The 24,038-nt window shown below is 42.5% G+C and overlaps 3 protein-coding genes across 3 annotated transcripts; all 3 read right to left on the reverse strand.

Annotated features, from left to right (window-relative positions):
* Positions 1 to 1,001: 1,001 nt before the first annotated feature.
* On the reverse strand, positions 1,002 to 5,015 carry LOC120691279 (lariat debranching enzyme-like). The gene is made up of 10 exons (XM_039974319.1): positions 4,863 to 5,015; positions 4,592 to 4,708; positions 4,230 to 4,387; positions 3,649 to 3,770; positions 3,309 to 3,502; positions 2,471 to 2,653; positions 2,266 to 2,384; positions 2,021 to 2,160; positions 1,630 to 1,728; positions 1,002 to 1,456 (listed from the first exon to the last, which is right to left on the reverse strand). Exons 1-10 carry the CDS (start codon positions 4,866 to 4,868, stop codon positions 1,359 to 1,361), a joined length of 1,236 nt encoding a protein of 411 aa, XP_039830253.1. The 5' UTR covers positions 4,869 to 5,015; the 3' UTR covers positions 1,002 to 1,358.
* A 312-nt stretch (positions 5,016 to 5,327) lies between these two features.
* LOC120691280 lies at positions 5,328 to 5,997 on the reverse strand. Its single transcript, XM_039974320.1, has one exon. The coding sequence runs from the start codon at positions 5,895 to 5,897 to the stop codon at positions 5,577 to 5,579; it is 321 nt and encodes a 106-aa protein (XP_039830254.1). The 5' UTR covers positions 5,898 to 5,997; the 3' UTR covers positions 5,328 to 5,576.
* A 1,472-nt stretch (positions 5,998 to 7,469) lies between these two features.
* On the reverse strand, positions 7,470 to 21,612 carry LOC120692682 (FIP1[V]-like protein). Its single transcript, XM_039976058.1, has 9 exons — positions 20,762 to 21,612; positions 18,779 to 19,011; positions 15,935 to 16,064; positions 15,783 to 15,851; positions 15,557 to 15,700; positions 15,015 to 15,116; positions 14,641 to 14,912; positions 12,095 to 13,724; positions 7,470 to 8,837 (listed from the first exon to the last, which is right to left on the reverse strand). Exons 1-9 carry the CDS (start codon positions 21,482 to 21,484, stop codon positions 8,265 to 8,267), a joined length of 3,876 nt encoding a protein of 1,291 aa, XP_039831992.1. The 5' UTR covers positions 21,485 to 21,612; the 3' UTR covers positions 7,470 to 8,264.
* Between the last annotated feature and the right edge of the window lie 2,426 nt (positions 21,613 to 24,038).

A 24,038-nucleotide genomic window follows, 5' to 3' on the forward strand; every position in this document is an offset into this window, starting at 1 on the left:
CTCATCCCACTCCACAGATTTCTTAAACCCACACTTGCAATCACTAATCCCAGCAAGTGGGGTTCTGTAACCCATGCATACAAATTTATCTGCTTGTGAGACAATTTACATGCATGATTGAGGTGGCAAGATCCAAATCTTTTTAGGCCAATGGGCTTGAAACAATCTTGTAGCTTGCCCTAGGATCCCAAGCATTAGGTTATTGATGAAATTTTCCAGCAGTCTCTCTCAACCCCCATCACTGATAGAGATGTTGTCCCCCCCTGAAAATTACCTGCTCAACCAATTGCAATCAAGTCCCTAATTATATGGCCGGTGGAAGCATAATTCTGCATTTCTGCTGCTGAGAAACTAGTAAAAAACTCTCCAGAAACTGGAACAGTTCAGCATAATTTTGTTGGAAAAGGAAAAGAAATTAAGCAATCATGATAGCTCACCCTGGTCAGAGAAAGATTTTGTGGGAGGAGACCGGAGAGGCCGAGTAAGGTGATTGCGCGTGGCATAATGGGAGGCGTTGGCAACAGCATTCGTTGAGGGCATGAGCAAAGCAATCAGAACACTGGTAGAACGGCGCCAGGTTGTTTTCAGACGTGTAGTCGGTTGCAGGATTAGCTTCAGTACAATGCATGGTCAAGGCAAATAATGTCCATGTCCATGAGTTGTTTCTCCTAATGTGATATTGTGATCTGACAAAGTCATTTTAAGCTTGATAGTGTGATCTAAGAAAATGATCTCCAACAGGGAAAACACAATAACCTCCTGTACTAACACGTAGGTTTTGTGTCAAGGAACAAAAATAGTGGGAACTGACTACTGCAGGTTAGTTTCAGCCTACTACTAAAAAAACGGTGAATTACAGCATTCAGTCATAAACTACTGCCTTACCATGATACTACAAGTATGGAGATGGATGAAAATAAGTAAAGTCGACAGAGACATTGTTGATAAAAGAAAAGGTCACCTTGGGAATGAGTCGTGACAAGCTTTTGCGCAACATAAAGTGATCCAAGTACTGAGCAATCTTCTAGAAACGAGACTAGGAGTTACACATGCATGTTAGAACATATGGTTTTAGGAAGTTGAACTCGATTTTGCTAGTAGATGTCATTTGGGTTAACGTTTTCCACCAAATACACATGTTTTGTGAATTAGCTGAACAATCAGTGCGAATGTAGTTCGAACTTTGAACGATACCAACAATTCAACACCGAAGAAAGTTTGCATTGGGCTAGCCTGCGAGTCCACAGACATTCTCCCATAACCAAGCAGAGACAAACCCATCCCTCAAGGCAAACCCTGCAACTGGGACGGTGCAACAGAACTTGTCCAACTACTCCGGCTCATTCACTCATCGTCGTCTATTCATCTATGGCATCTTCATCTTCATCCGGTAGTTCTATATCTTCATCATCAAGCGTGTTTCCTGGCTGAGAGCTTGACTCGTTTCTATCGACCTCTGTAAAACAAAAGTTAAAAAAACACAAATTATCAGAAGCTCGAGAGACCAAGTAACAGTATCAACTATCTACGGAGGAAAACAGTACCAAACACAGCCAAAACTTTGCTAACTCTAGCCTTTACAAATATGAAATACAGTACTTATATTAATATAACAGAAATGGCATTAACCATTAACAAAAGACACCCCCTCAGAGTTAGATGAGTCCAGCAGATATGGGAGTTCCAGAAGCTGGAGGAAAGACTCAGTTTGTAGATTCCTGCAACTTCCTGTGTATAAGAAAGGAGAAATGTTTTAAGCACAAGCCAGCAGTTTGATAAGAAAGGAAATAGATTCAAACATTTTCTGAGTTATATGCAGTAATTGTTGAAAGATAACTGGAAATGCTTAGTCACATAAAATTTTTCTGCTAATTGCGTCTTTCAATAGAAAGGCAATAGCGTCAAAAGGAAATTCATGATGCACCAAACTAAAGGACTGAGAAATTTGACACAATCAAACGTTTTTAATAGAAGCTGGCTTGTTTACAACTCATAGTTAAGATGTGAATATCAAACTTACTTGTTATGGAGGAATTGGAGACTGGATTGGAAGGATTGAAAGATGGTGCAGTCTGGACAAAGTCAAACGGCTTAAACCCTCTAGTATTCAACTTGTTCCGAATCCATTCTCGGTCATCTTGAGTGTCAAGCTGCTCATCCCTTCAGTAAAGTAATTAAACAACTCCACATTTAGCAATGGCAAAAAAAAAAACTTTCAGAGTAGTGACTATATGCTAACAAACAAAGAACATTATATACACCAACCGCATAGTAAATCGCCTTCGAGTTAAGGGGAAAATGCTATTGAATCTTCTTGTTATGGCAAGCCATTCTTCATCGTACTGGATTTCATGTGGTCCTGGATTGGATGGAATGTCTATAACCTGAAATGGAACGGTCAATCTCAGAGACAAACATATAAACAAAACTTTACTCATAATATAGCAACTATCCCGAAAGGAAAGAGAACCTGCAAAAAATTCCGGCCAGGAAGGCACTTATCAAGGGCAAGAAACTTCGTTGTAGGTCCATTCTCTCCATGTTGGATGATAGCCGGGAACCAGCAATGCAAATGTGCTGAAAACCAGTAGGGCGGTTTTAGTTTGTTCAGTAATTCAGCTGCAGGTTTGCTACCTAGCGTTCTACTGTTAACCTGAAAATAAATGGACATTGACAATAGTATAATATACAGATGCAGCAACATTCCAGATGATATATGAACATGAGTTAGGTAAGAATGAAATATGTATTATGTAAGAAAGTGAATTCATTCAAACTACACAACGAAATCAACTCAAGACATCTTATGAACAGAAACCACGTATGCATATACAGTAATCTACTTCTATCACACTATTGCCTTTCCAAATAAGAATAAACTAAATTTCTAGGCCCTGAGTAAAAGAAGATAGCAAAGTTGGACCCAAAGGAGATGTCCAGCGTCAAGCCAAAGGCCCAAAACAAAACCAGGGTAATCTACAGGAAGGGGGTGGAGCTCAGATTAGAGAGTTGTCCAGTTATCCCTGGTAAAGGAGTCAAGGCTTGAGAAACAGATGGGTTGGCCAGGTTTCACCTGGTAACTCTTGGCAAGATTTATTATTCATAAAAATGCAAGGACCAATACATATTCTAGAACTAACAGGGTGTTTTGGACTTTTGGTTCTCAGAACGAATCATACAGTATTCTGGCACACTAACTTTGAATCTGTCTTGAGACATTTTCACAAAGTTAAATGTCATTGGGGAAATCATGATGCCACGCCATTAAGCTTTAACATAAGGCATTCTCTTAAGCCAGTTGACATTACCTCTTCTTCAAAGTGCTTCTTCGCGCGAATGAGCTTCTGCCAGTTCCCATACTCAGTAATGCCCAGAGGCCAATCATGTGATAAGAATATATCTAGTGGCTCCTTCAAATGCATGAGCTTGAGAACATCGTAATGCCTAACATGGTACACAGATCGTATAGTCTGTTCATTGTATGGAGGCCTCTCATAGTGTCCTGCATAGGTAGAGGAATGAGTGAGTGCATTACAAAATTTACAGTTGGGTCATTCTTCATCAGGCTTCCCTCCTTTGCTATCTTCTAGATGCAAAGGCTAAAGAATAACAAAACCAAAGCATCCATGTAAAATCAAATAGACTTGCCTGAGTGATAATTGTGTTGCTTATGTATTCCTGACAGTCCACCAATTCGGATGTTTCCAAACTTAACAACACCAGAAAACCCTAAAAAGTATATGTTAGGTGCTGCCCATCCTCCATAGTACCTGATAGTAATAAGAGCACAGCACAAAATAGCAGGCATTACACCATGAGCAAAGAAACCCATCAAACTTACGTGCAGTATGGAACAATTGTACTGTTAATCTCCTTGTAATTAATATCTACATAAATTGTCAGTTAGAAGCAAAAGAAAGCCTATTCTAATAACAACCAAGAGTGGGTTCAATTCCTGTACATGCCAGTGTTTTAATCTGGTCCATACACTGAGTACAGGCATCCTGGAGACCTGAACTAATGGACTATAGTGGTGGCTACTGAATACCATAGTTCCACAATAGTCACCCAATACTTGAGTTACGTTAAAACATGTTCATAATACTAAATTCAGTTTGCCCAATTCTGTGAGAGGCAAGTCTAGTTAATTGCAAATGAACATGGAGATATGTTAACAAAAAACTACAGGAAAACGAAAACCACAAATTATAGAAACAGCAACGACTCACAATTCCCACAGATAATTAGATGCTTCATGATTTCCACCGATAAAGATGGTTGGGTATGGAGCAACTGCTTGTCCTGAGTAGTACTTCCAAAATGAGTTCATGGTACGATACTTTAGTGGGACGTTAACACACCGTAAATCATCTGTATTCCTAACAGCCTGGAAAAAAAATGCAATGCCATGTTAACATCTAGAGTACTACAGTACCATCAAACGTTACTGAATATCATAGACATTTCCGTTTACTGCCATGGAAAAAACAAGCACGCGAGATTTTGGTCAAACGCATCCAATATGCCATGTCATGCAAACGTCGAATTACTCCGCAGAACCGCACCACAAGTGAGGACGGGGAGCACGCACCTGGAAGTCGCCACAGCAGAGGAGGAGGTCAATCTTGATTCCCTCGGCCTCCTCGAGCTTGCGAAGCGTGTCGTAGACGATGTCCAGCTCCCCATGCATGCAACCCTCCACCGCGATCTGCACGGGAGCGCTCGGTGAGGCATTACGTCGAACACCTAGCGCCCGCGCGCGGAGAACAACAACCTCCGAGCCCCCAGCCCGGAGCGGGCGGTGCAGCGAGAGTATTCCAGCGGGAGTTCAAACGGATAGGAGAAATCCAGCGGTCTCTTACCTTCATCGCAAGCGGACTGGAGCTGGCGGGAGGAAGCCGGCGAGCAGCGGGCGGAGCGCCGTTGGGGGGAGGAGAGTAGCCGGCGGGGAGTCGTGTGGGGACGGACAAGTCGCGGGTCCGCGTGACGGTGGGCGCTTTTGGGATGGTTTTGTGTTCCCCGCGGCCCAATTAGAGTTCGGACTCGGACTGTTATGGGCCTCAGCTCAATCCAGTAGTTGGATTCAGAAGGCAGAACCGGGTCGGTGTCTGGATGAGATTAGGCCCATAACTGTAAAGAGGATCCGTTGACTTGTCAACGGTGTTATTCTGCTCTGACACTGCCACAATGGCGTGGCGACCAATCACGGAAGGGGATTCTCGTCGCCGTTGCTCTCGAGTCTCGACGTGCTGGTGTTGGTTTTCCGATCGTCACGGGGCTGGCTGATGAGGTACTGAACTTTTTTTTTTCTTTTTGAAGAAAAGAGATCAGCCAAACTCATTCCAAAATAACACGTGTTTATTACAAGATTGATCCGATAACGACAACGGCAGGAGTCTACTTACAAAGATTTTGCGAAAGGAAGGATATGCACAGATCAAAATAGAGCAGGAGCAGTAGTTAGCTACGACCTTATGCTATGTACATACTAGTAGTAGTGTTCGACAACACGAGAAAGAAGCAAATCCTTCGCTTTGATGGGGGAACGGCATGCATGCGTCTCTGCTTTCGATCGTTCAGGAAGACAAGCAGCTGAGGCGCAGCGCCTCGTCGAATTTTTCTTCCAGCTCCTTGTTAGCCGCCGCCGCCGCCGGCGGCGGCGACGACCTGCAGATGCCATCGCCGGCGTCGCGCTCGCGCACCATCTTCCCCTCGGCCCACACCGCCGGCGCCGCCTCCCGCCGCCGCTCGAACATAGGGAGCGATCTCAGCGCGCTGCTCAAGCTGAGCCGGCGGAAGGCGCCCGCCGCAGCAGCCTCCTCCTTGCGCGGCGCCGCCTCCGCCGGCTGGTGGAGCTGGTGGTAGCTCAGGAACAGCATCGACGCGCTCGGCGCCATCGCCTGCCTGCCTCCCTGCCTGCTTTTAATCGACACGGATCGATTTGTACTCGGACTGATCGCGGTAACGAGTTGTTGCCGGCTCGGGGGGCGGGTGGGCGCCGGGCAATTTTATAGACGCCGGATTGCGTGGGTGTGGGCCAGCGGGTGGTGTGCCGGGGTTTTGGGGGGAAACCCGTGGGCTATCTTGGCTGGCTCTCTCTCTCTGCCGTCTCTGGGAGGCTTTCAGAAACGGGAGCCAGCGGCTCGTGTGGGGTACGTGCCAACCCGTGGGAGGAGACCGGGTGCGCGGGCGCCAGTTTTGCTGCGGTCACCAGGGGAAGGATATGGCCGACGAAATCATCTTGGAGTTGGAGGACCATGTGACGGGGGATCTAACCTACTTTTTTTTTTTGCAAAACAGGAATCTAACCTACTTAGTAGACTGGTAATATTTACTGTTATACACAATTGAGTGAGCGAGCAACGGTGCAAAATATTGCTACTCATCACTAATCTGGATAAAAAATGCTAGTCCTGAACGGGGCTGCTGCCGGTGCCGGGAAATCCTGTGCCGGCACATGCCGCCGTGGTGCTGGGCGCAGAGCGACGGCAGCTATTTGTCTATTTCTGGGTGATCCACGGGGGCACGCGGTCAGGAGGGTGGGGCTCGCGGTCAGGAGGGTGGGGCTCGCGCCCCGCCGTGGGTCGGCTTCTGGGCAGGCTTCAGGCACGCAGCGGGACCGAGCCAGGCACTTTGCCCACAGGCCACTGGAGCACACGATGATTGGGCAGGGGCACGCTGCGAGAGAGCACGAGCAGGTGCAGGGGGCACGCCGCCCCGTGGATTGCAGCGCCGGCGCGTGCCGAGGCCACGGCGATACAGATGAAGTGCTCAACTGAGCTGAACCAAACATTAAACCTCACCTCGAACTGAAGTGAAGTACCACGGTCAGGGAGATGAAGATTTGCGAGCTTTCTTTCCAAAAAAAAAAAAGCGAGCTGCGTGTATACGACCACGATGATTTTGTAATTTTGTACTTTGAGGTGACCAGAGAATGCTTGCATTGTGTGCACTTGAATTATGTCACATCAAAAAGAATTTTAGTATTTAATAGTATTAAATAAAGTCTAATTACAAAACTAATTGCAAAACTCTAAATCTAAACTGCGAGACGAATCTAATGAGGTATATTAGTCCATAATTAGCGAATGGTTACTATAGCATCACTATAGTAAATCACTATAGTAAATTATGATTTAATTAGGCTCGTTAGATTCAACTCGCAAATTAGCACCCATCTGTCAAAAAAAGTTTTATAAATAAATTTTATTTGATACTTCTAAATGGTAAAATTTCTTTTGATGTGACAGGAGCTTAAAAAAAAGTTTAGGAAACAAACAGCGACCTGCCAAATTTATTGTATCACGTGCCGCGATCAAAAACGCATTCAGGAAACAGAATCAGTATGGCATGGGACGTTTTGGCCAGGACCAGAAGCAACACTAGCAAAGCAAATAGACTCGAACTTGCAACAGCCAATCTAAGAACACAACAGATAGCAAGCAAGTAATCTGCAGCGCCAAATTTCAATCAGGTTAGATCGTGCGATTCTGAACTCTGTATGATTAGCAAAATTCCACAACGAACCAATTACATCCATCGCTAATCTACATTCTACAAGTAAACAATCCTATGCTTCTGCCTACATGTATATATATTATTGCTCTGACCAAAATATTCAGTGCACCATGCAGGACTACACTACAAACTCCCTTGGTGCACACAATAACCCATGCACGCCAGTTGTATATGTTTATAAGAATGTACATGGTTAGTGAGATATTAAGCATACAAATTAGTGGCTATATCAGTTCTGAAATCTCTAGCTCTTTATCTCTAAAACCTATTGCTTCTGCAGCCATATCACATAGGAAACATCCAACCACCACAGGTCCACAGCTTGTAACTTGCAGCAATACAAGATTGTTACAAAATCCAGTGCTTCCAAGCCACCTGGCATCTGCACTATCCGGAGAAGTGGCCTCCAGCTTCAAAATGTAGCTCATGCCGGATCCAGGCATTCAACTGGGAAACTCCTGAGGCAGCTGCTGCTCATGACAGCCTCAGGAACTATCCAGAGTACAGTGGCACCAGTGCCACACATTGAGGTCACCGGAATTATAGCGGGAAATGGATGGTGTTAAGTACAGTATCCAGTTCCCAGTCACAAAACAACTATGTAAGTTTACACGTACAGGTACAAGTTAAACAGTGAAACCATACATCAATTCAACTTTCAATTTTAAGAGAAAAAACATGGCCAAGTGCGAGCATCTGCCATGAAATCTGAAATTTCTTCAAGTGGACATGTCCTTCCAGTTCAACTAACTTCCAGAAGTCCATCTCCTCTTGCGTGCTGGCCGCTCTGGCTTCACTTCCATATCAGCAGCAGCAGATTCATTTTGGGGAAGCTGCACTTCATTATCCACCTTTTTGCTTTGCGGTGCATCCTTCTCGCCAGGCATGGGAAGTTTGAAACGCTCACTTCGTCTCTTGAGCCTCTCAACTGTGTCTAGATGCCGGTCACGCCCTTCAGTTATCTTATCAGATGTCTGCCCAGTATCAACACTGCTCTTGATATCTGAATTACCAACTGCAGCAGAAACTTCAGATTTACCTAACTCATCGGTAGTAGGGGCTTGAACATCAGCTTTGATGTCTGAAAATGTCTGTGTACTATCATCATCTATATTACTATATTCTATCTCCTTGTGGCTCGTCCATCGCTCCAACTTAGAGCGACCCCTTCTAGAATCCTCATTATTTTCATCATCTGATATGGCCTCTTCTTCCACTTGATTCACCAATGAATTATCTGGTTGAGGATTCTGACTTTTCTTGGATGCGGCCGCATGACCTCTACTGTTCTCTTGCTCATTCGCCTCTTTTGCTTCAACCTATACAGAGTTATATTTTCATAGCTGTTGAGTGGCAAATATGACCAAAAGAGGATTTTTAAAAAGTATAAAGCAAAAGTGGCAAATTTAATTCATAAGAATCTAGTGCTCATTAATTACAACAATCATGCTTCATGGCTTTTATTCAGTACACATATTTGCTGACCACAGACTTAAAAAAAAAACTTGGCCGTTGGGGGAAAGACCTCAGCCTTCAACCAGCTGAGAAACCCTCCGAACCCTGGCAGTGCAAACCCTAGGGCTACTCCATAACATGGACCGAGACACCGTTCACTGGGCTGGAGACGCAATGCAATGGCAGCCGCCACACCAGGTCAGCACACTGCCACTATTTTATGGGTTGCCGGCGAGGGAGGTTTTTAAACCATCCCTTAAATTTGCTCCCTCCAGGAGTTATATCCAGGCACTGGAATTGCTACTCAGGTGTCACATTGTCAGAACCACTAGGCTAATAATTCTTTAGATCTGACCACAGATATAATCCCAATGAATACACATATGGATCAGGCTCACTACTGACCAGAAAAGGACAGTTGCAATAAATACAACAAATTCAGAGCTATGAAGGGAAACTTCAAACAAATCTTAAATATGTGATATGCGTGTATACTTAAGAAATCCTGGAATGAACAGATATGCGATAAAGACATGCATGTTATTCAGTTTGAACAGAAGTATTAGTGGTTCAGTCAATAAATGGATGCATCCATCTTCTGCCTTCGCAACAAATTCAACTGCATGACAAACAAACATGGGAGTAGATAAAGCAAGGCACCATTCAACATGTCTGTTTATATTGCCTGATAGAAAAAAGGGGGGGAAACTAATGTTCCAAAAATTATACCAGCAAACAATAGAAGTATAGAACCCATAGGTTTAGTGTGTGGTTTAACTGTTTAATTTAACCCCACAGGGGTAAAGATCTTCACTCAGCCACTAAAAATATTAGATAATAATGTATACCTGTCCAGTCTCCACTCATAAGTCTCACACAATGTTGATCCACATGGATACAGTCCCACTCCCAAGGTGACTCTTTCGTCATGATGGTCACTTCTACTAGAAGCATGGATATTGGTTTATTTCTCTGCCTTACTTAATTGGTTCCTATTTTTCTCCATTTTCTGGGTGAGGTGCAAAAGTACTCCTTCCAAATTAGTCTAATCTTCTGCACCTTACCTGATTCATCAGTATCCAGAATCCTACAAGTTCCATGACAAAGGAGCGAGAAATAGAAGCATGCAGCACCAAAGTTATTTTGTGAAGCCTAATGATGATTATTTTTTTTTCCTTATTGATGCTAGCCTTGGATGGAGCAACTCCTAGAGAGCCCTAGAAATTGCAGGTTAGTTTAGGGTTGTATAACTAACATAGAAATCTATTAATTTGATACATAAAGGAACATAATATAGATGGTCTACCAGGCTAGTTCACATGTGGAAGAGTTAAGCTGTAACCCTGCCGCAAAAAAACAAATGTTCAAACAGAGGGCCACTAGTAGGTTTGCATTCCTAAAAAAGAACTATGGTTGTTCATACCTTATTGAAGATGCCATCTTTGTACTGACTACAAAGTGGAATCAGAAGAGACACTCAGAGCTCACATGACAGCAGTTATTGCTTGTTTTCCAGCAGTTAGGCTGGCTGAAGATATTAGCATTCTGACATGACGCAACAGATGGATGCAATTCATACTCTATGTACACATCTTAATTTCTCAGATAGGTCTTGGTGAAATAGAAGCATGCACACTCAAATCCAGAACGGTAACAAACAAGCACGCCCATGACTGGTCCGGCTTGGTGAGCTATATGCACATTTCTCAGTATTGTAACAGCTATTACTTGATCTCAGAGTAGTGCATATATGATTTCAGTTTTCTTTTCAAGTGAGCTTACTGGATGGATCCCTAAAAGGGCCCTACATAATTCTTTACTTTTTTGCGGGAGTTCAATTTACTAGTGTACATATCACTTGCTTTAGGTGACTTTATGTTATGACCGGCAATGTTTATCATAGGAGGCGCCAGGGATGAACGGCAACGACACGCCCACGCTCGACGCGCGTCGCGACGCACCCACGCTCCAAGCGGTTCAAGTTTACATTCATATTTTGTAATCTGTAGTTGGTTGTGAAAACTAAACTATATATTTGTAACTCTGTACTTAAGTCAGTTAAGCCTGAGATCAATCTGGTCTCTCGCGCAACACGCTCCTCGCTGATCACCATCCGCCAGGACGGCGCTGCAGCCTCGCCGCCGCCGGGACACGAGTCCCCATCCTCCAGTCGCCCACGCTTACAATCAACGCAAATCGAGTTCTGACACTTTACCATTTCGTGGTTGTAAATTCATATAGTTATTGCTATTCGGTTGTCCCTCCCCCTATACAATATTAGTAACCTGAACAGGGTACAGCCAGTTGATGGTAAGGCAAGCTTATTTTACATGGGAGTCTTCAATGTTGAAAAATGAATGATGCATAAAATACATCAAGGTATCCCATACCTACTAGGCTACTACTCCCTTCGCCATGAAATATAAGATATTCTAGCAAAACACTAACATGAAATATAATGTCAATTGATGGATTTCAAAGACGGCTTGGCTGTTTGGGTGATGCATGGTTTAAAGGGAAACGTTGCATCTCATTAACTGGTAGCTATTAAAGAGGATGGTTAGAGCAAAAAAAAAAAGGCATCTTTGCATGTCATTATTTTGAATGCTCGGATACTTTATATTTCAGGGTGCAGGGAGTACTCTATCGGCACAGTGCTTCTTGAATTGAAATCAACATATAAAGTGTTACTATTTTGTTCTTAAAACTAAAAAATATCGGGAGGCAAAGCATGGGCACTGTACTACTAATACAAATTATGCAAATCCAAGTAAAAACAGGATCCTAGCGCATTGGAAAATTTTACCTCTTTTTCAAAAAAGATAACCTATAGCTTTATGCAAACAATTTTATCACTGGCCAGATTACTGAAAAACCACCGACTTGTCAGCACTCAAAGATTTATGTAAACAGTCATCATAAGCACTGTAGAATAAAACCCCTAAGTGCTTATCAAGAATATATATGACCGATATATACTTTTCACTTAATGATCATACACAGAAAATTCCAGTTTATCTATCTAATTTATTTTTCATATTTCTTGTAAGTAGTAGGTGCATTACAGCCTGGATTTCTAATGGCTATGCATGTAGGAGTCATGTTCCAAATAATTTCGTACCTTCCCGGTGCGATGGCTTTCATGGTCTTCACGTCTCCTTTTGCTCGATCTGTGGAGATCGTGCTCACCAGGCTCTGAACTTCTGCCCTTTCTTGCACTCTCCCTATGCCTATCTCTACCCACGTGGCGAGCATCAGAACTACCAGGTAGACGATTATTGTTTTGTTTTTCTTGCCTGGAGTTCCTCTCACTGTTTGAGTTGTCATCACGTGGATGTCCATCAGAACGCCCTTTATTCTGCATGCTATTTTCTTCCGCACCCTGACCTCTCCTTGAAGGTTCATTTTGCCTGGTACGCTCTTGTGTTTCTTTGCTTAATACCGAAGATCTCAGTTCATCCTTCTTCCTACCACCACTGACTAACTTATCATCCATAACCCGACTACCCCGACCAGTTCCTCTTCCTTCTTCCCTCTGAAGGGTTGATGCATTTTCATGTTTGGGTCTCTGTCTGTCCTCCCTCTCTCTCTGTCGCCAACTGTCATCTTTGTGTTTGGCATGATGACGATCATCAGCCTTCTCACGCATTCTACCACTATCATCTCTTCTTTTGTGATCAACTCCGTCATCCCTCTCTCTTTTTCTTCTGTTATTATCATCCCTTGCTCTACAACCATGCACGTCTTCATTTTCAGGCTTCATTCTCCTCAAGTTCTCATCGTCCTTATTTCTCTTGATATGAGAATCGTCCAAACTATCACGGCGATTCAAAACTATATCACCACGCTCTCTTTGTCGAGAGCCCCTCCAGTCACTATCATCCAAACGCTTACGTGAATGAAGATCTTCATCTCTATCATTCCTATCAGTGGGCCTCACCTTATTTCTATGCCTTGCACCAACTTCAGCATTGTACTCCAGCCTCAAATCTTCCTCTTTACCTCGTCTGCTGTGAACAGTATCTTCTCTCCTAGGCCAAATTTCTGTCTCTCTTACCCTATCATAACTTCTACTCCGTATGTCAACCCGATCTCTGTTTGCATAAGACTGGTGGATATCTTCCCTGCCTCTGGGAGGCAAATGTGACCTTTCTACATCTGGTTTGCCATCTCGAGAAAACTCACCTTTTCGGTGGAGGTTGCGTTCTTCCACATCATGATGCCTTCTTACATCATTTACTTTCCTTGAGTGCCTATCCTGAAGAACTTCTTCACCAGATTCAAGGCGTTTCTGCTGATCTTTGCTGCTACCAGACCTCCCTTTACTATTTTCACTAGTCCTCAATTCATCAGGTTCACTGTAATTGTGTCCAGCTGGTTGCTCAACCATAGATACAGGTTTCTGCTTTTTACCAGAGTGACCCAAGTTATCATCCTCATTTGTATCACTAGGTGGGTCTGAGGTAGCATCATCACCATCCCCTTCAACACTATCAACCAATGCGAGCCTATCATCATCATCATCATCATCATCATCATCATCAAGGTGATCTTCTGTACTCAGCTTATCTGCCACATCAGCAGCAGCAACAAGTGACCCTTCTGAGTCACCCTTAGTTTCTGGGTCCTCAATAGGGTTCTCTCTCCGTGAATCATGGCATCTCTTTGAGGATGATTGACGAGGTATTACTTCATTGGAGCTTTCAATTTCTTGGATAGATTTCTGACCCAAGGACCTTCCTTTCAATGACCTTATGACAAAATTTTGGGGACAAGTGTTAGAAATATACCTTAACAAATGAATGGCCAAAGGCATCAACGTAAATATTGTTTGAGAGACATTAAAATGAAGCAACTCAAGTTAAACAAAATTGGATACTATGTCAGCTACGACCCTGCAAAATTCAAACCTAATATTCAAATTTTATGAGGAGAGACATATAAGACAATTTCCATTAGGGAGTAGATTGGAGTTTTGAACCACTTCAAATAGTTTAGGGGAGTAAAATGAGCCGTAATTTTGTTCAGAGGGTCAAACACATAGAATGAATTGTTGGCGGTAGTAAGATGTCTAGTTCCTACTTGTCCCTACTTTTCATTGATTATAGGACATATAGCATCTAATGAAAGAACAATTGTAGTTACAGCAGAAAATCTTTGTTCTTAAATCTAATAGACACAAAATTTGGAAGGAGAAATTATGGCGCAGGTTCTTGTGGAACAGCATATTTACTATGCTCCACCCCCTGATTAAACACTGGAAAACAGGAAATTTACCATAATAAGTCTCTAGGTCACAAAAATACTGAACAATTCACCAGGTTAGTTCAGGCTCAAATTTTAGATTTTCAGTTGCCCAGAGCCCCAGACTAGTTCATTCTTTTGGCTTCAGATAAAATGTAGCCATCACCACTGTCCCAGCTCGATAATTGTGCGTCCAGTCCCTCCCTCCAAACAGCTCAGCAATGTTACAACAGGCAGCAAAGCTGATCATTGTGTTTAAATATAACACTGGATATAACACTGCCTCCCACATAGCACAAGGATCAACAAAGAGGTGCAGCACGTGCAATGACCTCATCAATGAAATTTACACAGATGGAATCACAAAAACATGAACTAAATAATGTGTTATCCAGTGTGCATATAAGTTCGAGTACGCCATACCTAGCTCCACGAGGAGAACCTCTTGTTTTGGAGCTGGGAGACGGAGCATTGACATCCGTGGACAACATATCACTTTCAGATGAAACTGGTAACTGCCTCTTATGTTCTGTCTTTATCCCCAAATTTGAGTTATGTCCGGAATTATTGGTCATATTTGATGGATAGGGCTTGTCCTCCTCAACATCATGGGCTCCTTTATTACTTTCTTGAGAATTCTTCTCATTTTGGTCCACTGTATCATCATCCACTGAATCACGGCCCTGGCACACAATCTGGAAAGCAAGGAAATGTTAAGCGTGGATAATGAATATCTAGTCCAAACCCCCAACATGTTTCAGAACAGATGTAACATGGATCAGATCATAACAATTTACCTCAATAACAGAATCTGAATCACGCATTCGATGTGGGCGTGAATCAGCAGATGGAATCCGATCTGAGTAAAGCATTTCAACTTGTATAGGTCTCCCTGTCATCTGAAAAGCAAACTCGCATTACTGCATAATGTAGACAGGCTGGAACAGAAAAATTAAGAAAAATAAACAGTATGTGTGTGCTAAACTTCAAACATTAACACTCACATGCACGTTCAAGGGGAGAAAAGACAATGGAATCTCTATTGGTTTTGTAGATCAAGCCCACACGTGCTAGTAGTTAAACAGGAAAAGACTCATAGATGAATGGCTGTTAATGACATAAATTCATGTTTTCTCTGTTACAGATAACTATAAAAATGAAGCACTGGACTGATTGCGTGGAACAAAAATATCAATATGTGACATACCGACAACAGGACATACCAATACTTGGAAGTGATGATCTATCTTACACGCATAAACTATAATATATCAAGCAAGAATTAAAAGAAAACATGAATCAGACATAAAAGTTCCAGAGGTGGAGGGAAACTCAATACCACTGGAGTCCGAATGTTTGCAGGACCCCTTCCTTGAGCACTGAAATCCGTATGCCCATTATCCGTTTTATTGCGATTATCAACAGATATGTCTGGATGACCAGTAGCCGCAGCTAGCTCTGGTGGCAAATCTGGATCATAATCCTAGATGCAAATCAATAAAACATTATTCATCATCACTGCAAATAGAACAGGATAATATTTTGCATAATGGGATTGTATCTACCTGTTCTGAGCGGCCACTTTCGTACACCCGTATTCTAGATTGCATTGTGGACTCTATTCGCAATTGGTCCTGATGATATTAAATTTTATTGCTTAAATGCATGGATTTGGTAAACAAATATATGCACTGCCAGATGTAAGAAATGGACTCACCAGCTGCTTACAAAAGTCTTTCCACTTCTCTTCATCAAGGCCAAAGTTAAAAAAGTCTGAAATATCTGCACCAGGGTACTTCCATGGCTTCTCCTCAAATGCAGTATCCACGTCAATATCAAATATTGTCCTGTTTCAAATAATAATAAATATTTGCTATAAATTAATAGTGAATGAGCACAGAACCATAATTAAAAAAATAAATTATCTTTAGACGAAAATAATGAATGTAGTTTAACTGGGATTGCTTCTGAACTCTTAATCTCATCCTAGAAACTAGGACGCAGGCATCCAACACAGTACTATTAGTGATTCTAAGTTTGAGTATCAAAAGTATTACAATAATCCAGTAAGCATATCCCCACGTTCAGTGCTCACTGGTAAGAATGTTCAATGGATTTATATAGTATCAAGTGTGAACGAAAATGTCGCACATGATTGCTTAAATATACATACAGTATTCAAGATATAGCTGTTTCTTAACAGCAGGGAAGGTGATTTTTTTTTAAAAAAAAAAACATATAAAAGTGGTGAAAATTTTGTTGTGTGCAGAAAGAAGCTTAGGTAACTGGGTAAATATGAAGCATTTATTCACCTTTCTATATAGTCCCATGTTCTCAAACATCTGCGTGACTCGAGGTTGGTAATTTATACAAAAAAAAAGCAAGATGCAAACCGCATTCTTGAGTTGCCAAAAGTTTTCGAAACCGATTGTGATGACCCGAATATGGTTCAAGAAGAAATAACGAACCTTTTAGATTGGTATTTTCAGAAAACAGGCAGAGTACTGCCTGAAAGCTGGTCTTTCTGGGGATTTTGTAATCAATTGCTCGATTTTGAATCCACAACAGAAATACAAACTAATCGGTTTCCCTTTTTTGTCATGTGGGGGGCGGCAGTACCAGCGCCGCCCACGCGTGCGCAACGTCGCCAAGGAGGCCGAGTCTAGTGGCTAGAAGTTAGGAAGGATAATATTTGATTGTTATTTCCATAAGTTTAGGAGGTGAACTGCCTATATAAACTCTTGTACTCGGATCCTTAAGGGTTAAGCAGAGAATTATCAATCCCCTAATCTCCCTCTTTCTCTCAATCTCACCTCCTTCAACATTGGGCGGCCAGGGCAAACTCCCGGCGCCCCTACCGGCTTCGGCTACAAACTCCGTAGCCATGGCCCTGCTACCCTAGACGCCGGTGTCCTTGACATTTGGTACAGTGAGGGAAGCACATTTTGGGGAAAAGGGAAGCTGTGAATATATACAATAAGATTTGGGAATCTGAACTAACCAAGCCAAGTACCCCATTAAGCGAACCCCGATCCGGATTCCCAAACTCTCTTCCAACTTACCGACATTTCACAAACTCTAAAAAATCATGGCCATATGGCACATTGGGAAACACAGGTTGTGATAGGGATCAATACCATTGTGTGTGGAACAGATATATCACAGTATGTCCTGAATTAACATAATATGAGTGGGAAGTCTACAAGCTCTGATAAGAAATAAAAATCTGCAGTTCATGAATTCTTGTCATGTGCGCTATGTTCTAATAAATAAACGCAAATTCATGTATTCCTCATTTTATCAAAAATGTCATTATGTTAGACCTGGTTGATCACAGACACAAGAGGTAAATCATCTGCCCCATGCCCACATGAAAATATAAAACTTTCAGGATCAGGCATTCCTCTGTGGAACAAGCTATCCCTTCCACTTGAAATTATAAGGCTTAAGGGCTTCTCCAGTGGCGAGTCGAACCATCGGCAGAAAAGTACACACGTATGCGCAGGATTCTATTTTCCCCATTCTTCTCCAGTGGTATGGGTCCACCTGGTCCCCTTCATCTTGCTGTAGCCGTACATAGGCCAGTGAGTGGATCGATTTTTTTTTATCGTTGATTGCAGCTGATGAATCAATGCAAAGATATGCATCGACTCCTCTCTCTCTCTCTCCTACATGGTTCGAGGTGCATCAGTGGTTGATTCGACTCCTGCACCAGCCACGGAGGACGATGCATCGGTTTCCTTTTCTCACTGGAGAAGCCCTAATTCGTTGAGGACAAACCTTTGACCAACAATTACTCTATTGTAGTGCATATAATTTATGTGACACAAAGCTGATGCCATTAGATTCATATTTAAATAAACTTTCTTATGTGTATAATTTTGCATCACATAAATGAAATATTAATAGAGTAACTCTTGGTCAAAGCCTTGTCCTCACAAAACGAAATACACCTTATAATTTCAAAATGGAGGTAATATTTCTACTAGTTTTCCCACCACAAAAAATATTGCTCATTCATGTGACCTGGCTTTCAAACAACCACCATTAGGTTTGATGGATGAATCAGCCCAAGTTCACAAATGTCAATATAAGAACTTCCCACCCAAAATAGTTCCAGCCTGTCACCTTCCATCTTAATGGAATATCATCTTTATAAACTAATGCCACTCTCCATGGGGTTCTTTGACATAACAGAACTGCCACTACTATGTACTATCATATAAATACGATAGTCACAATGTGTCCAATGTAGTCAGTACGAACTGTATACACCCTATGCTAATCTGTACAGGATGCTCTTATATTGCAGCTCATGGAAGACTCGGTTCCAACAGCAAGTTATAACCTCAACCCCGTCCACTTGGATGTACAAACATCACACAAGTGTTTATAGCTGCCTATTATGGACTTGAGCCATACAATAAAAAAATGGCAACTGCTACAGAATTATGATTAAAGATGGGACAATCAGTAAGACATTCGCAAGGGCAAAAGAATTGAAAATAAATGGGTACGCTGTATTCTGAAGTATATTTATTGCTGCTATCAGTTAACTCACTTGTGAGGAGGAAGTGTGAAATCTAGTCCACCACCAAAACCACGCCCTGAACCACCCCATGGAGAAATTCCATATCCTGAATGGAAGTTTTTATTCATGCCCCGACCACCAGCAGGCCTCCAATCACCTCTTCCACGACCAGAGAAAGGGCCTGAAGGCCCAGGAGGACGGAACTGGCCAGCACCACCAGGAGCCCCACCTATTGAAGCTCCAGGAGCGCCGGGGCGTACATACTGCAATATGAAGAAAGAATCAACAAGGAGAACATAAAATAACTATAAAAAAGTACAACCTTTAGTCACAAGCAAGTTAGGCTAAACTAACTTTTAAAAAAAAATACAGCCAGGAAAGTGGGAAAACAGTTATTGGCATTAATCAACTGAAATAACATGACAAAATTGCTAGTTCATGTAAAAGAAACAAGAAAAAGGTGAGAAGTTCTTGCCCTATCAAATGTAGCTAAATATCATCAGTTTGCTGACATGCAAGTCATGGGAATAGGTGATGCATAAAAATACATATCATGCTGTCAATGAAACAAACTTTAACTGCTATATCGATATTAAGCTGACACTTCTGTTCATATACAGCAATTTGTTTTTTTCCAGTGTAAGAGATATTGTAGTTTCAAGAAACATTGCGTGAAAATAAGGATTCTGACTGTTATATCATCCAATATTACACACCCATTTTGTAGAAATCAACAGTTCCTTCCATAAACAAAAAAATGAAGTTGATGCAAATTATCTTAGACAAATCAAAACCACAAAATTAAGATATTATTCATACATGCCTAAGCCATAAACTGGTTTTACCATATTTAAGCTCAATATTAGCACTAATGGTCATGCAACAATCCATGCGAAACAAAATCCTCAGCAATGTTCTTATGGCATCGCCTAGGCGACAAGGCGCTCCTCTGTTTTGGCCCGCCTAGGCGTCGCCTTAGCCCGCCTAGGTGGCTAGGCGGTGGTGACTCGTCACAACTCGCCTTAACGCCGTAAGAACATTGATCCTCAGTGATAAAGTGTTCACAATAGATTAGCATCAAGCCTAACGTTTCAGCTCCTTGGGACAAAGGCTACACCAACTTGTATATACAAGCCTACAAGGTATAACCTCCCTTGAACAACATGAAGGTCTAAGAGGCTCAGTATGGTTATCATGCTGTTGCCAGTTCTTCTAGGTAAGCAGGGCCATATTTCTGTTGGTAGTGAGGAAAAGGAAACATATCCATCAGCAGCAAATCGTAGTTTTTTTAGTTTTTTGCTTTTGAGGTCAACACTAAAAAACCTAACTTATCTATCAAATTCTAAACCTGCAGCCAGGGAGACTAGAGCACATACAGCACCATAACTTTGAGTAGCCAAAGAGCTAGGTTTTTTAGGACACTGCAAGCTTTGAATTAATGGCAGCTTGGCAAACATGGAGATGCACTTTGAGCCTGACGATATCAACTACTCTGTGCCCCTATCGACAGGACAGCGACGATATTAGTGAACTGGATATGTTGCACACCTCTGTACAAGTGAAATAGTGGCATCATTCTCTCAAAACGGACAGCTTTGTAGTTCGTAAAGCTCATATCTGCATACGTAGATTGAAATTCGATTACTGACTTCCGACTTAGCACCAATCAGCCTCAATATTACCATCATGATAGCTAGTCCAACATGGAGATCACCCGTTCCAAGGGAGGGCTGAGCGTTTGAAGATGCTATATGGAATGGAAGCATCCAATAGAAAATGCAAGATCATTGGATTGTTGCCTTCTTCTCTTCCTTTATATGCTTATAATGCATTTACAGTTACATTGTGGAATGGTAAGCAAAGGATTGTAAAAGAAACTAAAGTAGACAAGAAATTTCCACAAAGTAACACAGTACAACATAAAGTATAGTGAGTTGCAACCAGGTTTGCGCCGTCTCCCTCTGCAGGGGTGGCCAGAGCGCATCGTACGCCTTCTGGGCCCAAGTAACTGACCTTGAACATGGAATGGTGCTGCGGATGGAACCCTGGGCCGCCGCCACTGTACCCGATCCTCCCGCCGGGGGCTGCCACCGCCTTACCAGGCTCGCCACCATCTTTCCGCTCCCCCTCCGTCCCTGCCGCTGCTGGGTCCTCTCCCCAATCCTGCTCCTCCATCCCGGGGATGTGTGGTCCATCGGCGACGATGACGAGGTCCTCGCCGTCCTCATCATCGCCTTCGTCCTCCCCGAGCCCCCGGCGACCGTCAGTCTCGTTGAGCACGATCTGGATGTCGTCCTCCTCGCTATCGCTGTCCCAATCCTCGCTGCCGGCCGCACCAGCTGCCGCCGATGACGAGAGCCCGGGGATGGCCGGCCCGGAGTCGCCCACACCGCCACCCATGAGCGGATCGAGGTCATCCGCGGCGGGGGGCGGCTTCGGAAGGGCAGCAGCTTCATGCTTCCCGGGCGGCGCGGGCGCGCCTCCATCGTCGTCCTCGTCGGCCCAGTCACCGGTCGGGTCGACCCCGGGTATGGGGTCGCTCCCTCCTAGGAGCCAGTCATCGTCGTCTTCCACCGGCGCCGCCGCCGCCGCCGCGGGGGTAGGATTAGGGTTTGGATGCGGGCGGGGTAGGGTTTCGACGGGAGCAGGGATGGATGGTGCGGAGGTGGAGGCGGGGGTCTGCGTGGGAATGAGGATGTCGGTGTAGAGGTCGCCGAACTCGTCATCGTCCTCCATCCCGGCGGTGTGGCGGGATCCGGGGAGGTGGAGGTGGGGTGGAAGGCGGCGGCGGCGGGGATGCGGGAGGAGGTGGACGAGTCGTCGAGTTCGCTTCGGAGCTGGCCTATTTAGAAGGGCTCTTTGGCGCAGTGATTTCTCTTCTTCCTCCCCATGGAACTCCGTCAAACAGAGAGTTTAGGACATTATCACGTTATTACTGCCTTGGTTTGGTACAGTAAAAGAAACCAGCCATGAACCCATGAATACTTGGAAATAGTTTTGGAAGAGTTTTGAAATTTTCAAAAAAAAAAAAACGAAACTCCATGCATACTCGAGATGATTCTTTTGGACCCATTCAGTTGGATCAACTTTAACACTAGCTTTGTGCGTGCTTGTAAGTTGTAAGAAGTATTGATGGAAAGAACATTTTTTATTAGCATTTACTCATGGCTGATAATTAGTGAAAATGTATCCATTTCTATCTAGGGCCAAAAGGTTGTATCAATGGATTTAGATTTTAAGTCATATAAGAGCATCTCCAAGAGCTCTTGTATCTATGGATAGCTAAAATCTTAATATAGCTATTATGTAAAACGAAATAGCTAGCGAAAAAAGGACGAAATCCAACAGCTCCTCTAAAATCCAAAAAGGAATGGTTAGCACTCAACACTAGGCAAAGATGGCCAGCGACACCCTCTGGATAGAAAACGAGAATAGAAGACGAGGTAGATAGAGTTTCTGTTGGATATGAGTTTTTTTGTCTTTCTTTTCTTTTTTTTAGCTAACTCACCCAAGATACAAGAGCTCTTGGAGATGCTCTAATATGGTGTTGATTCATATCAATTGAAATATTGAAGAGAAATGATATGTTAAAGCCGCTTTTGTAGTAGGACGAAGGCCAAAGCTCCCTCGATTTAACTTTTATCAAGCGTGCATGCTTTCGAATATTCTAGCTTTGTTTTTCTAACAAACATCTAATTGAACAATACATAAACTTCATAGTCAAGCCTATTTATCATGGGATCATAATTTGGTTGTAATGGAAAATATAAAAAGAACTAGTTCGTGTTGGAAGCTCCTACACATTGGGCAGGGAAGGGAAGTTCTTTGTAGTGTAATTCTTGTCTTGTTTTTCTTTTTATAACAACATAATAAGAGAAATGAATAGTTAAAATTGAATTTGAATGTCTCGCGAATTCAACTATTCTTTATATTTCAAGTTTAAGGGAGCAGTGTAGGAAATATCTTTTATTCATTTCTCTGAACAAAAGGAACGGTATAACAATTTGATTATGAGGTATGCACTATGACCAAAAGTTTTTTTGAGAGAGTTCATTTTACCACCTGAACAATTCATTTGACCGATATACAAAGTATCGACTCGATTTATTGCTTCAATCTATTCAAGTAAATATAATTTAACCCTTACAAAATTTAAGCATCCCTCCTTATACTAATTGTGTTTTGGGTTCAAATTTCATGTGAAGATACATGTCCTCATGGCCTATGTTAAAAAAGTACTTCGACAAATTGTTGATTATTTACCAGTCATCTTCATACCTTGATTGTTAAAGTCACATGAAATGCCCTGAATTAAATTAATTCTATGACATAGGGTACAATATCATTATCAGGCCACAAAAATTGAATATAGAACATATATAATATGAGGAGCAGGAGATAAGTTTTATCATATGGTGATTTGATCGTATTTTGAAAAGTTTTGGGAGTAAATTAAGGCAATATTTTGTATAAAGGGTTAGATGAACATTCCCCAAAGTGAATTGTCCAAGATAGTAAAATTTACCTTTTTTATTATCTCTAATGGCGTCCCTGCCCAAGGTTATTATAATCCTGATATGGATTGTAGAATGATTTATAAGATGTGTATGATATGGATTTATGTGTTGGTCTTATAATTTTATAAAATTATATGGTCATATACACAGGATCTCATGGGACCGGTAGGATCATACATATAAGATCATGACGAGGACAATAAAATTTGTCAAACATTTAAGTATTTAAGTATGATAAGACAACATTCAGTATGTTCTAAAATTCAAAAAAATCAACCGGTAGGGGAGACCACCCCACGGTATATTCACGAAAGAAAGGAGACCCTTCCTACATAGGCCGAGAAAATCACCGAACTCCTACCCCATCCGTACATAGTGCCCATGAAAATGGACGAACCGTGCACACGGGGAGATCAGCGACCAGGGCTGGGACCAACTGTGCTTTGGTCAAGGGGCGGGCGAGAGGATTGTTTTGGTGCTACGCAGGGTTCGAGCCCCTGGTCGGGTGGCAGGGACAGCGCCTGCCCAACCACTAGGCTATCACCTAATTTGCAGTACAATTTAAAATTCAGTTATATGATAAATGATGTTATTGTTAATATGGGACATGCATAATGTTTGGCACGCTACTGAATAATGTTTAAAATCGGGTTTGTTGCGAAGTACTTGTGCATAGGTGCCCTCAAATTTACAAAAATTTTAAAACCACATCAAACCAACAAGATGGAGCTCCATTTTCAACAGTATATTTCATAGAACATATAATTTTTTTA

This window comes from Panicum virgatum, chromosome 9N (assembly GCF_016808335.1).
Source record: "Panicum virgatum strain AP13 chromosome 9N, P.virgatum_v5, whole genome shotgun sequence".
NCBI lineage: Eukaryota > Viridiplantae > Streptophyta > Magnoliopsida > Poales > Poaceae > Panicum > Panicum virgatum.